A 14,938-nucleotide genomic window follows, 5' to 3' on the forward strand; every position below is an offset into this window, starting at 1 on the left:
TTCCGGTGCCAGGCCACCACCCCCTCCTCTTTAGGGAGCCCTGAGGAGCTGGATTAGAACCACCAAATCAGAGCTGGGAAGGACCACAGCAATCATTAAGATGAGGAAACTGAGGCTCAGGGAGGGGAGGACCACACAGCTCAACAGAAACAGAAACAGGAGCCAGGCATTCTCTCTGTCCAGGCCTGTCCCCACCACCAGAGGCCTGGGTTCAGTGAGGGACGATCCTATTTCCACTTCCAAAGGGAAACCAGGACCAGAGCTCAAGCCAGGGCCTGTCCCTCTGCTTCTGAGAGCTGAGTTGATAGACAGCAGGTAGGGGGGTTGTTCTCTCTGGGGCTCCCTTTTGCACTCCCTAGTCTGAATCAAACCATCCCTAGGGTGATGCATTGAGGAACTAAAACTTAAATGCCAATGTGGCGAATACGGAAAACTGGCCAGACAGGTCCCCAGGGGTGCTTAGGGCGGTGAGAGCTCCCTGGGTCACCCCACCCTCTGAGTCAGACAGGCCTGGCTCTGCCAGAGGTGGTATCCCTGGGCTGCAGGCAGGAAGCCCCGCCTGCCCTGGACCCTCCCTGGTAGCTCAGAGAGGCAGCTGAAGTCAGCAAGGAAAGATCTCACCTTTCTACTCCACCCCTGCTGCAGGAGCTTTAAAGTCAAGGCCCAGGTACCCTTAAGGGTTAGGATTTGAGCCCCTCAGGCTGAGCCAAGAAAAACAATAACTAATGGCTTTTGGCTGATTCATGGGAGTGATGCTAGGTGGAAGGGTTGTGGGGTGAGGGTGCTCCATACTTTTAGGGGGATGGGTTATCAGAGGCCTGCCATTGAGAGTACAAATGGGGCTCCCACTTCCACCACAGCCCATCCCTCCTCTACTCACCCAGCTCCCCTTTCACAGCAAGAACCTCAGCCTGAGCCTCCAAAGCTCCACCCACACCCTCATCCTTACAAACAGCTGTCCCTTAGCCGCCCCCTGACTCAAGAGATGTGCACCCTTCAGCTTGTGCTATCCTCAGGAGCCCTGACCAGGGGAAAAGCCCTGGACATGGGCTCAGGGCCACTTAGGTAGGGAATTCTGGAGTAGGGTCTGGAAGGGTTGGTGCGGATTCCAAGACACATCCCCTTAACCCTGCTGACTCCTTGCCCCACAGGGAGGACCAGAGCAGGGCACCATATAGTAGAGGATCCAGGGCAGATGGCCTAGTATTGCTGTCTGAGGGCAGCTCTGGTATGGCAGGTAGGTCCAGAGGAAGATGGCCTCATCAGAGGAGAATCTTCTCTGGTCCTCGGGAGGGATCTGAGAGTGTGGGGCCTGTCTGGGGGAAGCAATGGAGCTTTTAGGAGGAGTTCTCAGGTGCCCAAGGTGATGGGTTGAGAAGAGGTGGGGAACCTGTGGTCTTAGAGGCCTTACAGCTATATATAGCCTCTAGATTCTTTTTTTTTTAGATAGTCTCACTTTGTCGCTCTCAGTAGAGTTCTTTGGCGTCACAGCTCACAGCAACCTCAAACTCTTGGGCTTAAGCGATTCTCTTTCCTCAGCCTCCCAAGTAGCTGGGACTACAGGAGCCTGCCACAACACCTAACTATTTTTAAAGTCTTTTTTTTTTTTTTTTTAATTAAACCTTAGCTGTGTACATTAATGTGATTGTGGGGTACAATGTGCTGGTTTTATATACAATTTGAAATATTTTCATCAAACTGGTTAACATAGGCTTCACAGCATTTTCTTAGTTATTGTGTTAAGACATAATGGAGCTCTTTTATAAAGTGTTCACTGGTGCCCAACCTCAGAGAAGGTACTCTGTGGGAAACAGATGGCCTTTCTGGATCCTTCACACCCCATCCAGCCAGAGTCCCCAACACCCGGAGAACAATGGGCTGGACTTTACCCAGCTAGGTTCACTGGGTGCCTGGGGGGTTTCCTTGTGTCTTTCATTTGGGGATGTGGTGGGGTGGGGTTCCATTCCCCTGTCCTCTCAGCCTACGTGGTAGCCCCAATCATGCCTGGTTCTAACTCTGGCTCAAGGTCATCTCCCTCACTGCCTGCTCTACACCCCACCCTGAGGGCTGGTGCCCAGACCAGGTTCCAGGAGGAGTCTGACGAGGAAGTTTTCATTCCACGATGTGCAGCTAAGACTCTGAGCTGGCTGCTGCCCAAGGTCAACCATGCGTCGCCCACTGGCCCAGCCCCTGGTGACCCACCTTTGGGGCTTGGCCAAGCTCTGAGGAATCCCAGACATGAGGATGTGTGTGTCCCAAACATGAGGAGGCCAGGGGGTAGACTGGAGCCATCAGTGGGTTGAGCCCTGCCCTCTAGAGTGCTCAGTTGTACAGCAGGGGGCAAACAGAGGCTCTGACCCCCCAAGACTGCAAAGGAGAGACTTATTCTCATCTTTCAACAGTGAGTGTTTTCTTCCCTCTTCCTTTCTTCCCTTTCTTCCTCCTCTTACTCAACTCAGAAATGTTATTAGTCAAGAGGGCAGCAGGGGATTCCTGGTGACCTGTCCCTGACTGTGGGGAAGCACCCATCTCCTCAGATCTAACCAGACAGAGACACCCTGGGGGGCTGTGCCTGAGGAGAATATCTGAGGACTTGGACCACTGCTAACCCACTGAGCTTTTATTGTCACCCTCAGTAGAGTGCTGTGGTGGCACAGCTCACAGCAACATCCAACTCTTAGGTTTAAGGGATTCTCTTGCCTCAGCCTCCCAAGTAGCTGGACTACAACGCCCAGCTATTTTTTTTTTTTTTTTTGGTTGCAGTTGTCATTGTTGTTTAGCAGGCCCAGGCCGGGCTTGAACCCACCAGCTTTGGTGTATGTGGCCGGTGTCCTACTCATTGAGCTATGCGTGCTGCTGAAATAACTTTTCTGGAGTTCTATTCTGTAGGACTTCTTTTTTTTTTTTTTTGCAGTTTTTGAGCAGGGTTGGGTTTGAACCCGTCACCTCCAGCATATGAGGCCAGAGCCCTATTCCTTTGAGCCACAGGCACCACCCTCTGTAGGACTTCTTTACTTTAGGTGTGCAGTGGCCTCTGATGTCAACAAGCCCAAAGGAGGTGGAATCACCCCCATTTTACAGATGAGAAAACTGAGCCTCAGAAGACAAGAAAGGGGCACAGTTACTGGGTACTTACTGTGTCAGATATTGTTTTTGTCCCACATCTGGTCTGCCTGATTCAAGTTGATGTTCTTTCCACTCAATTGCAATATTTTAAAAAAATTATTTATTGTGGGTGGCGCCTGTGGCTCAATGAGTAGGGTGCCGGCCCCATATACCGAGGGTGGCGGGCGCCTGTAGTCCCAGCTGCTCGGGAGGCTGAGGCAGGAGAATCGCGGAAGCCCAAGAGCTGGAGGTTGCTGTGAGTCCTGTGACATCATGGCACTCTACTGAAGGCGGTAAAGTGAGACTCTGTCTCTACAAAAAAAAAAAAATTATTTATTGTATTGGGCATTTTTTCTAATTATGAAGGAAACAAAACTTCTTTGTTAAGAACCAAGAAATAGAGATAAATATAAGGAAGACAATTTCCTCATAAGTCTATCATACAGTGAATAAAAAAGGAAGAAAATAAATATATTCTTGGAAGTGTGCTTCTCTCCACCCACACTTCCTCTCAGCTAATCACTGCCAGGAAACTTCAATGTACAGGGCTGTGATACTTTTCAAAGGGCTGCTTCAGATGACCTGGGTTGCTGGCTTGTACACCTCTGGGGAGGCAGGGAGGTGGCTGATGGTCTTAGATCCGGGTGTTGTCTGGTGTGAGGGCAAGGAAGTGCTCAGGCCCAGTTTTGTGGATTTCCCCACCTGGCAGGGCCAGGGCTGGACTCTGCCCCAGGCATTGAGCAAGAGCTGTCTGCAGCAGCAGTGCAGGGAGTGGCCATGCTATGGCCAGCTGCCCAGGCTGGTCCCAGGAGGGAGGCCATGGCATGCTGGGCCCCCAGGGCCACGCTCAGATGCTCATTTGTGGGTTCTTTGCTTCAATGCCCACAGGTTGGTCCACCCCCTCTTGATGTGGGCTGCCCCTTTTGTAGGGCCACACACAACCCACTTTCCTGAGGATATCTGAGGCACATGCTGACCCCTGCAGGCAGCACCCTGGGGCACCTGGGTCTGTCATTTTCCCAAGGCAAGAGTGTCAAGGGTAGAGCAGTGTAAAGCTTGGGACATTGCAGCTCCCCAACTGACTGCAGGTCCCTCCCAGCTCTCCTTCACTTTCATCCCGCTCCCTCTTTTGCCTCTCTGGAGTTAGAGAACTACCCAGAGACAGTGGCTGTGGTCTGTCCCAACACCCTATCATTGAGGGGTGGCCTTCCTTGAGGGTCCAGGTTACCACCCACACAGCACAAGTGAGCCAAGTCACAGAAGGGACACCTTATAGGCCTGAACTGACAGGACACCATGGTCAAGTGATCCTTGGAGAGTGTTTACACAAGAGGCAGAAAGCTGAGGCTCAGAGTAAGAAGTAAATTTGCTTCAAGTTAATTCATAGCAGAGCTGGCACCAGAACAATGCTTTCCTCCTCTCTGTCCTGTATTTTTTCTATCATTCATTCAACAGAAATTTATTCATTCAACGAACATTTTTTAAAATGCTCAGTCAGTGCTGGGCATATACAAAGAATTAGCCATCACTTGACCCTCAAGTAGGCTGGACTGGGCTGGGTGATAGAGACTACAGTCACCTTTAATAGGCCAAGAGCAGGCACCGAGGTCCCACTTACTAGCTGTGTGACTTGGGGCAATGTACTCACCCTCTCTGTACTTCAGTTTTCTCATCTATAAAATAAAAACAATAACCTGCCTCTTAGGGTTACTATGAAAACTAACTGTGTCACTACGTGTGAAGAACCCAGAATATGCCTTGTACCTAGTAGGCACTTAATAAATGTCAGCTGTAATAATAATGCACAGGGAAGAGAAACTAACTCTGGCTGGGGTTGCCAAGAAGAACTTCATAGAGAAGGGACATTTAATCTGAGGCTTAAAGAATGGCTAGGAGTTTGCCATACAAAGAAGAGCATGCTAGGTAAAGTAAGCATAAGAGCAAGGCTATGGAGGCCTGAGAAAGTATCGAAATGAATCCCAAGTGGTACAGTGATTGCCAGGGGATGGGGGAAGCAGATTTAGCTGAGTCATCTGGGGGCTTTTTCAAGCTATCCACACCCAGAACCTCTGAACCCTCTGCGACATTGCTCCAGGAGGTGGTCTCTGCCCCACTGAGGGTCACTGCCGCAAGAAGCCCACTTGCCAATGAGTCAGGTTCCCTGGATACACGAGAGTGCGAAAGAGACAAGAACCACTAGCTGGAGCCCAGGGTTTGTGGCATGAATGGGGAGAAGATGGGAGGAGCTGCAGAGGGTCTAGCTTATGAAAGGTATCAAATGCCACGTGGACGTGTTTGAATTTCATCCTCTGGGCCAAGGGCAAGATTCTGAGCAGGGGAGTGACCCGCGCTGTGATGCTTTTGAGAAAGAACATCCTCTTGGCAGTTTTGGAGAATGAAGAGTGAGGCAGGGGCCAAGGAATTATCTGGAGACAATGCCAATGGATATTGTCCATCTGAATAAGGGACAGTGAGGACTGAGGAAGGGCTGAGGCTAAGGGGCAGCAGGAAGGGAGGACTTGGGAAGTGACTGGCAGAACTGGGTGACAAGCTGGGTTTGTGGATAATGATAAGGTTCTTTGAGAGAGTGATAATATAACCAGCTGGGGGACCTTGTTTCTTAACCTGTCTGAGCCTCAGTTTCCTCATCTGTAAAATGGAGGTAGCAAAGGAGCACCTGTCTTACTGAGTTGTGAAACGTTTTCGAGTTAAGAGAGAGCAAGCACTGAGGGAGTTCCCAGTACAAAGTAAGTGCTGGCAAGCAGCAGCTGTTGCTAAGAGTAGCAGTTGGGGGATGGGAGAGAGAGGGCTGAGGTATGCCACTGTCTAATGCAGGCATCTTCAAACTGTGGCCCGCAGGCCACCTGAAGCAGTGTGAATTGTATTTGTTCCTGTTTTGTTTTTTACTTCAAAAAAGATACGTGCAGTGTGCATAGGAATTTGTTCATAGTTTTTTTTTTTTAAACTATAGTCCGGCCCTCCAAAGGTCTGAGGGACAGTGAATTGGCCCCCTATTGAAAAAGTTTGAGGACGCCTGGTCTAATGGGTGCATACATGCCAAGTCTCCCTCACGCTTTTGCTTTTGATCTTGTCTTTTGTTTGCTTTAACTTTTGTAGAAAATTCACCATTTTAACCATTTTAAGTTTAAAATGAACTATACAATTGAACTATACAATTCATGGGCAGCTCCTGTGGCTCAGTGGGTAGGGCACCGGCCCCATATACCGAGGGTGGCGGGTTCGAACCCGGCACTGGCAACAAAAAATAGCCGGGCATTGTGGCAGGTGCCTGTATTCCCAGCTACCTGGGAGGCTGAGGCAGGAGAATTGCCTAAGCCCAAGAGATGGAGGTTGCTGTGAGCTGTGATGCCACTGTACTCTACTGAGGGTGACATAGTAAGATTCTGTCTCAAAATGAAAGAAAGAAAAAAAAGAAAGGAAGGAAGGAAAGAAAGAAGGAAGGAGGGAGGGAAGGAAGGGAAGTAAGAGAAAGAAAAGGAAGGAAGGAAGGAAGGAAGGAAACAATTCAGTGGCATTAAGTGCACAACTTTTTTTCTTTCTAACTAGTACTCATGCGAGGGAAAGTTGCAGGAAGGGTACAAAGAACTCCCTATAGGCTGGCGCGGTGGCTCACACCTATAATTCTAGCACTCTGGGAGGCCGAGGCAGGTGGATCGCCTGAGCTCAGGAGTTTGAGACTAGCCTGAGCAAGAATGAGACCCCATCTCTAAAAAAAATAGCCAGGCATTGTGGTGGGCACCTGTAGTCCCAGCTACTCAGGAGGCTGAAGCAAGAGGATCTCTTGAGCCTAAGCATTTGAGGTTGCTGTGAGCTATGATGATGCCATGGCACTCTACCCAGGGTGACAAAAGAAAAAAAAAAGAACTCCCTATGGTTTTCTCCATGTTCACCACAGTTTGTTACATTTGCTTTATTTATTCCTTCCTTCCCTGTACATATATATAAATATAGTTTCTTCCTGAACCATTAAAGGCTAAGTTGAGACATTGTGTTTCTTTATTCCCAAATACTTCTCTGTGTCTTATCTAGGAACAGAGACATTCTCTGTGCAGTTCTCAAATTCAGTAATTTAATATTGATACAAAGCTATCACCTAATGCACCATTTATATTCACTTGTTGCCAACTGCCCCAATCATGTCTGTACTTCGTGGCACACTCCAAACCTTAATTCCAGGACCCAACCCAGGATTGTGCATAACAATTTTTTTTTTGAGACAGAGTTTTACTTTTTCGCCCTTGGTAGAGTGCGCTGGTGTCATAGCTCACAGCAACCTCAAACTCTTGGGTTCAAGTTCTTGCCTCAGCTCTCGAGTAGCTGGGACTACAATCGCCCACCACAATGCCCAGCTAGTTTTAGAGACTAGGTCCTGCTCTTGCTCAGGTTGGTTTCGAATTCTTGAGCTCAGGAGATCCACCTGCCTTGGCCTTCCAGAGTACTAGGATTACAGGTCTAAGCCACTTCATTGGGCCTGTGCATAGCATTTAAGTGTCAACTCCAAGCCCTCTTCTTTTTTGTGTGTGTGTTTTTTGGCCGGGGCTGGGTTTGAACCCACCACTCCGGCATATGGGACCAGCGCCCTACTCCTTGAGCCACAGGCGCCGCCTCTAAGCCCTCTTCTTTTTTTTGGCCGGGGCTGGGTTTGAACCTGCTACCTCCGGCATATGGGGCCGGCGCCCTACCCACTTGACCACAGGTGCCGCCCCTAAGCCCTCTTCTTAACAAGGCTTTCCCCCAGTTCTCTGAGGCTAAAGGAGACAGGAAATCAGCATTCATGGAGATTGATACTGTCCACCCCTGTGCATTTGCACGCTGAACTGTGTCACCTTTCAAGATAGTGCACTTGATGCCAGCTACCTGGGTCCCTGTAGTGAGCCTAGGGAGCTATTTATCTTGAGTCTGTGTTTTCCTGGGACTAAGATCAACATGAGCTTGCATTTGCCTTCCCTAAATACACACCAGAGTGCACCATACGAGCCCATGTGTGTGCAAATGGGGAAGAAACAGGGCCAGACAGGGGTTCAGAGATGCAGGGAGACTATGTTTATTTCAATACTGGCAGCTCCCAAAGGAACGAGGCTGGCCTTTGGGAACTGCCCCAAGGGTCAGATACTGACCCTTGTGTCACAGCACTGCAAGCACTGCGAGGTAGCAGTGGGTGTCTATGAGCCAGAACTCAGCCTGAGCTGCCATTACAAGCTGCTCAGGAGATGGGCTTCCATCCTCTGATGTTGGGAGTCTAATGTATGCTGAGAGTCCTTCAGGATCAAAGGCGGGAAGAGTATTATTACCTCCAGCCCATGAAGTCTATCTATCATCCTCCCACACAGATCATTAAGCACTCAGGGTAACCCAGAAGGAGGGGACAGGTTTGGAAGGTATCCTTCACTTACATGGGTTTCCTGGAGTAGGGATATCATTTCATTTGATCCTCATAATAGCCCTGCAAAGTAGTAAATATTACCTCAATTTTATAAGTGAAGAAAATGGGTGTTGATGACATGTAGAAAATGTAAGGTGAGAGGCCTAGGTTTGCACCTGACTCTGTGAAGGGATTTGAAATGGTGTAGACAAAGGTTTTAGTATAAGGCTGGCACACAGTAGGAGCACAGATGATATCATCCTGTCCCCACACTGCATCTCCACTGCTCATCCAAGGTCACCCTCCTGGCAAAACTGAACATGAATGGAAAACTTTATGCTAAGTCCACAAGCCTTTCTACTTTCCCACAATGTTGAATATAGTAATCAGTGATCTTAGTCCTCACTTTTTTTTGTTGTTTGTAGAGACAGAGTCTCACTTTATTGCCCTTGGTAGAGTGCTGTGGCATCACAGCTCACAGCAACCTCTTGGGCGTAGGCTATTCTCTTGCTTCAGCCTCCTGAGTAGCGGGGATGACAGGCACCTGCCACAATGCCCGGCTATTTTTTTGTTGCAGGGCCAGGGCCAGGTTTGAACCTGCCACCGTCAGTATATGGGACTGGCACCCTCCCACTGAGCCATAGGCGCCGCCCATTAATCCTCACTTTTGAAGGCTTGGCCTCCATCTCATCAAAATCAGAGTGTATGTACTTGATGGAGGTTATTAGACAATGATCTGTGTGTGTGTGCATGCATCTCAGGATGTCTTGGGAGACATACCTCTGATGGGCTAGGCCCCTGTCCCTTCTGGTTCAGAATTACTGGGTTTAGGCCATGTGTGGTGGCTTATGCCTGTAATCCCAGCACTCTGGGAGGCCAACGTGGGTGGATCGCTTGAGCTTAGGAGTTCAAGACCAGCCTGAGCAAGAGTGAAACCCCGTCTCTAAAAAATAGCCAAGTGTTGTGGCAGGCACCTATAGTCCCAGCTACTTGGGAGGCTGAGGCAAGAGAATCACTTGAGCCCAAGAGTTTGAGGTTGCTGTGAGCTATGATGCCATGGCACTCTACCAGGGGCAAGAAAGTGAGACTGTCTCAAAAACAAACAAAAGAAAAAAAAAAAACAAAAACAGAATTACCAGGTTTGGGGAAGTTTTTTTTTTGCAATTTTTGGCTGGGGCCAGGTTTGAACCTGACACCTCTGGTATATGGGGCTGGTGCCCTACTCCTTGAGCCACAGGCGCTGCCCAGGTTTGAGAAGTTTAAAGGACAGGTATGCTGTTGGCATGAGAATCAAGTAGAGACAGAAGGAAAGACTAGTTGATGGCTCAAGGCCATTCTAGCTTCAGAATTCTTTAAGAACTGGATAAGTTGTTTACTGCCCCCAAATGACCAGAGTAATTTTCATTTGGCCCTTGGTAACCCAGGGTCTCATGCATATTTCTATAACAACTACTTTGAATGCCCTTTCTTGTATATTAAGCCTTTAAGTCCAGAGAGTTAGCACCATCGGCCCATCAGTGAGTAACAGGGCTTACTATGTGTTCAGCTTTAGGGGTTGCCATAATACATGGTCCCTGGGTTTTAAAGAGCTCCCATGGCTCATTGGAGGAATAAGATGCAAACAGGAGCCCCTCTTGATGAGGCTTGACTGTAGGTTGCTCTGGGCAGCAGCACATCAGTGTGGGCTGGTGTAGGCAGGGATGGCTCCTTAGTAATAACAGCAGTGGCTGACATTTACTAGGCTTTTACTACATGCCAGGAGCTGTCAAATGATATAATATCCCTAAGTGCTTTCTGTGTATTGCATCATTTAGTTCTCAAAACTTTCCTAAAATAGATTCTATTTTTATCACCATTTCCCAGATGGGGAAACTGAGACACAGGGAACCTAAGTAACATGCACAGTCACACAGCTAGTAGATCGCAGAGCTCAGACTCAAATCCAGGCAGGCTGGACCCAAAGCCAATGCTCTCAGCCCCTCCCCCTGCACCATCACCCTAGAGGCACTCAGCTAATCCTTGAAGGCTGAGAGATTTTAGGGAGATGAAATACTAGTGGGCAGGGAGCTCCACGGATTTAAGTTTGGTAGAACTGGTTGTGTGACTTTCGACAACTTACCAAAACGTTTCTGAGCCTCAGTTTCCTCATCTGGTAGATGAGGACGGCGTCTTCTTTCTTGAGTGGAATGACTGAGATAATGTGTTTACAGCACAGCTTGAGGAGTATTATTAGAAAGGGAGAGTTGGGCAGGAGAGGTACAGCCACACACCCCAGAGCAGGGAGGACTGTGTGTGAAGGGTGAAAGCGTGACGGGGAGGGAGTGGGTCACACTAGATGCGGGAAGGGCGTAACAGGCGAGCGGCAAATAAAAGCTGGTTGTGAAGCATGGGGCCAGGTCATTGAGGACCTTGAAACTATCATGATGTGCTCAACAGCTCTTCAACGTGACAGGTGTGTGGACTTTGTTGACATATGGAAATGTGTGTTTGTAAAAAAAACATAGAATGCAAAAGGATATGTACAACTGGCAGCTGTGTAAACACATTGGGGACTGTTAAGCTTAGAGATCAGAAGGGCATCTGTAGTACTATATTCATCACTTTTTATTAATTTTTCTTTAAATATCTAGTGAAAACTAAGTATAAACAGGATTCTAGGCCAAGATGCTTTTAACCTGTGGACATCCATGAGGAGTCACTGTAGATTCTTTTCTTGCTTGTTTTTAACTTATGCATTTAATTTTTTAATTTTTTTTTTAATTTTGAGACAGAGCCTCACTCTGTCCCCCTGGGTAGAATGCCACGGCATCATAGCTCATAGCAACTTCAAATTCTTGGGCTCAAGCAATCCTATTGCCCAGCGAGTTTTTCTATTTTTAATAGAGACGGGGTCTTGCTCTTGCTCAGGCTGGGGTTGAACTCCTGAGCTCAAGGAGTCCGCCACCGTGGCCTCCCAGAGTGCTAGATTACTGGTGTGAGCTACGGTGCCCCCCTGGTTTTGTTTTTTTAATTGAGACAGAATCCATATACAGTCAGTCCCCATTATTTGCAGATTCTGTATCTGCCAATTTGCCTAATGATTAAAATTCATGTATAACCCCTTAGAGCAGTGGAAATTTTGAGTTGCCTGATGTACATGTTCCCAGCTGAACAAGGGGACACTGTTTTTCTTGTTTTAGCTATAGTAACATAAACAAGTGTCTCTGTTTAATGCCGTGTTTTTCCTATTTCTTTTTACTTTTTCTTGGTGATTTCATTGTGTTTTTTTTTTTTTGAGACAGAGCCTCAAGCTGTCACTCTGGGTTGAGTGCTGTGGCATCATAGCTCACAGCAAGCTCCAACTCCTGGGCTTAAGCGATTCTCTTGCCTCAGCCTCCCAAGTAGCTGGGACTACAGGCGCCCACCACGACGCCCGGCTATTTTTTTGGTTGCAGCTGTCATTGATGTTTGGCAGGCCCTAGGTTAGATTCGAACCTGCCAGCTCAGGTGTATGTGGCTGGTGCCTTAGCCGCTTGAGCCATGGGCGCCAAGCTGGTGATTTCAATGCTTACAATGGCCCCCAACATAGTGGGACGTGCTCTCTGGTGTGCCTACGTCCAAGAGGCTGTGATGTGGCCCACAGATGAAATGCATGCGTTTGACATTAGTTATAGGGCTATTAACCATGAGTTCAATGCTAATAAATCAACAAAACATGTTAAAGTGTCTTCAAACATAAATACACACAAGTGAAGATTATGTATTGATCAGCTGACAAAAAATATTGTGACCAGAGGCTCTCAGGAACCTAACCCTGTTATTTCCCCTAGGAGCAGTGGGTCAGTATTCACCAACATGGTGTTTGTTAGAACTTTACAGAACAAAACTATCACAAATAGTGAGAATTAACTATACCATATAAGGTTCACCTTTTAAAATTCACCCTTTTATATATTAGTATACTCATAAAGTTGTGCAACCATCACTGTCACTGGACATTTTCAAGCAGTAAAATGGTCTCACAAAACAGCAATTTAAGAATTATCTGTCTTTTCCTGTCCCCTGATCTCTCTCTGGTCCTTTTCAGAATGCCCAGGAAAACCATGGACTGGCTGTCCCTACCCCCTCTGTCCCAGAAGACTTTGCAGACAAAGAAGTGACAGGTAAGAGGACCTTGAGCTTGGGGCTTTCCCATCTTTCTTTCTTTCCTTCTTGGGCCTTGGATTCAAAAGCCAAGCATACGGTCATATTTACCGCTGGTGACACAGCCAAAGTCTCCAGGCCACTTTGTTACTGACTGTAGTGGGTAGGAGCAGAGGGTCTGGTAAATGAAGAGAGCCAGGGCCCACTTCTGCTGGGATAAGGACGGTGAAGGGACAAGGCCAGAGCAGGAACAAGGGCATCATGAAGTGAAAAAACTCCGAAGTCAGAACGACCTCGCTTTGAATCCCAGCTCCCCACCAATTAGCTCTGACCCTTGGGCAAGATGCTCCACGCCTCCTACCTCTGTATCTTCCAATGAACAATGGGAACAACAGTTCCAGTCTGGAGGAATAAACCAATTGTTGGGATATAAGTCACTTTATGTCACATCTCTGCTCAAACCCACCAATGACTTCCCACATGACCCAAAGAAAAGGCTCTTGCGGGGCGGCGCCTGTGGCTCAGTGAGTAGGGCGCCGGCCCCATATGCCAAGGGTGGCAGGTTCAAACCCAGCCCCGGCCAAACTGCAACAACAACAACAAAAAAAAAATAGCCGGGCATTGTGGCGGGCGCCTGTAGTCCCAGCTGCTCGGGAGGCTGAGGCAAGAGAATCGTGTAAGCCCAAGAGTTAGAGGTTGCTGTGAGCCGTACACACACCCGAGGGCAGTACAGTGAGACTCTGTCTCTACAAAAAAAAAAAAAAAAGAAAGAAAGAAAAGGCTCTTGCAAGGACTGCCCCGTGGTCTCCTCTCCTTCCCCTCCACACTGCCCCACTTGCACAGGTCTGCTGCTCCTAAAATACCTCAGGCACGTTTCCACCTTGGGGTCTTTACACTGCAGCCATGGTCCCCTCAGCCTAGAATGCTCCTCCACTAGACATCTGTGTGGCTCTCTCCCTCATTCCTTCCCTCTTTGCTCAAACGTCACCTTCTCAGTGAGGCCCTCTCTGACCACTCTATTTCAATTGTGCCCTCAGATCCCCTCCCGTTTTTCCATTCATCATCTAAGTTGGTAATAATTTGTTACACTCATTTGTCTGTCTCATTGTTCTGTCAAAGCAGAAACTCCGTGAGGGCTGGCATTTTGTCTATTTTTGTTTTGTTTTTTACTACTGTACCCCAGCTCCCAACTCAGTCCCTGACACTGGTGTTCAGCGAATGGCACTCTTCTCCTTCCCCACTCTTCGCCCCTTCCTTTTGAGGTCAGATAGCTGGGAGGAGCCCTGCGGAGGTGCACGGTCCCCAGGCTTGCTACACTGTATGTTGGGGGCTGAGAGGGGGAAAGTGAAGGATGGGTGTCCCTAAAGAGGAAGCAGACTGTGGGAGAGGGGATGGGATTGGGTCCAAGAATGGAGGGATGTGAGCTGCTGGGGCTGGGGGCGCTCAGCATCCTGTCAGTGTCCAGACTGTCTGGGTCCTCTTCCTCCTGCACATTCCTGTTTCATCCCATACTCTAGATTCTGCTCCAGAAGTTCTCTGTGAGGTAGAAACCTGGCTTCTTAGTAGTTTCAGGGTCTTAAGAAAGTAGAAGTTGTGCACACGGCTCCCTGTTACAGGTCTTGCACCAACCCTCCTCCCATGACTTACTGTCTCTCCCCCACTTTCTCTAGCTGTCCCATACAGCCTGAAAGGCTAAGGATAGATGGTGGCAAAGTGGTTATAATCCATTCAGTGCCTACTAGGGCCCCAGCACTGTGATCAGCTCTTTACCTGTATTTACATGAACTCTCTCCTTTAACTCTTTTTATTGAGTACTGATGTTATACCCTTTTGATAGATGATGAAACTGAGGCTCAGCAAGGGTAATTAGTGTGTACGAGGTCACACGTCTAGTGTGGTAGAGATGGGATTTGAACAGTGGCCTTTCTGGCTTCGTCAAGGTCAAGGACCCAGCAAGAAACAGATGGTGTACTCAATGGGGATAACTGAAGGGAGTTTCATAAAGGGACAGTATACAAGAGTATAGCATGGTTAGGGAACCAAAGTGGACAGTGATGCCCAGAGACTGACAACAATGGGAATTGCTACTCCCCCAAGCCATGGGAAGGGGCTACCCTATAGGAACTGTGGTCTGTGGTGGAGGAGAGACAGCTGCTGCCACTCTGTGACACAACCAGCAGGCAGCCAGGGCACCAGCCCCCAGCCTCTCTTGTCTTCCCCACTCCCCTAGTCAAGGGCAAGGGAGTCCAGGCACCAGGCACAGCAAGGTGGAAGGTGATTCTAGGAGAGTCAGAGTGGAGAATGTTCAGTACATGCTCCAAAGGCTAT

General features: G+C 48.5%; 2 protein-coding genes across 2 annotated transcripts in view; one reads left to right on the top strand and one right to left on the bottom strand.

The window, feature by feature from the left end:
• The window catches only part of C9H6orf132 (chromosome 9 C6orf132 homolog), a 38,418-nt gene that overhangs the window by 17,844 nt on the left and 5,636 nt on the right, over positions 1-14,938 (top strand). The window contains exon 3 of the mRNA XM_053601960.1: positions 12,555-12,630. Coding sequence (XP_053457935.1) covers positions 12,555-12,630 — 76 coding nt within the window. The remainder of the gene's footprint in view (positions 1-12,554; positions 12,631-14,938) is intronic.
• The window catches only part of TAF8 (TATA-box binding protein associated factor 8), a 96,405-nt gene that overhangs the window by 17,670 nt on the left and 63,797 nt on the right, over positions 1-14,938 (bottom strand). The window lies entirely within an intron of this gene.

This window comes from Nycticebus coucang, chromosome 9, assembly GCF_027406575.1.
Source record: "Nycticebus coucang isolate mNycCou1 chromosome 9, mNycCou1.pri, whole genome shotgun sequence".
NCBI classification, from domain to species: domain Eukaryota; kingdom Metazoa; phylum Chordata; class Mammalia; order Primates; family Lorisidae; genus Nycticebus; species Nycticebus coucang.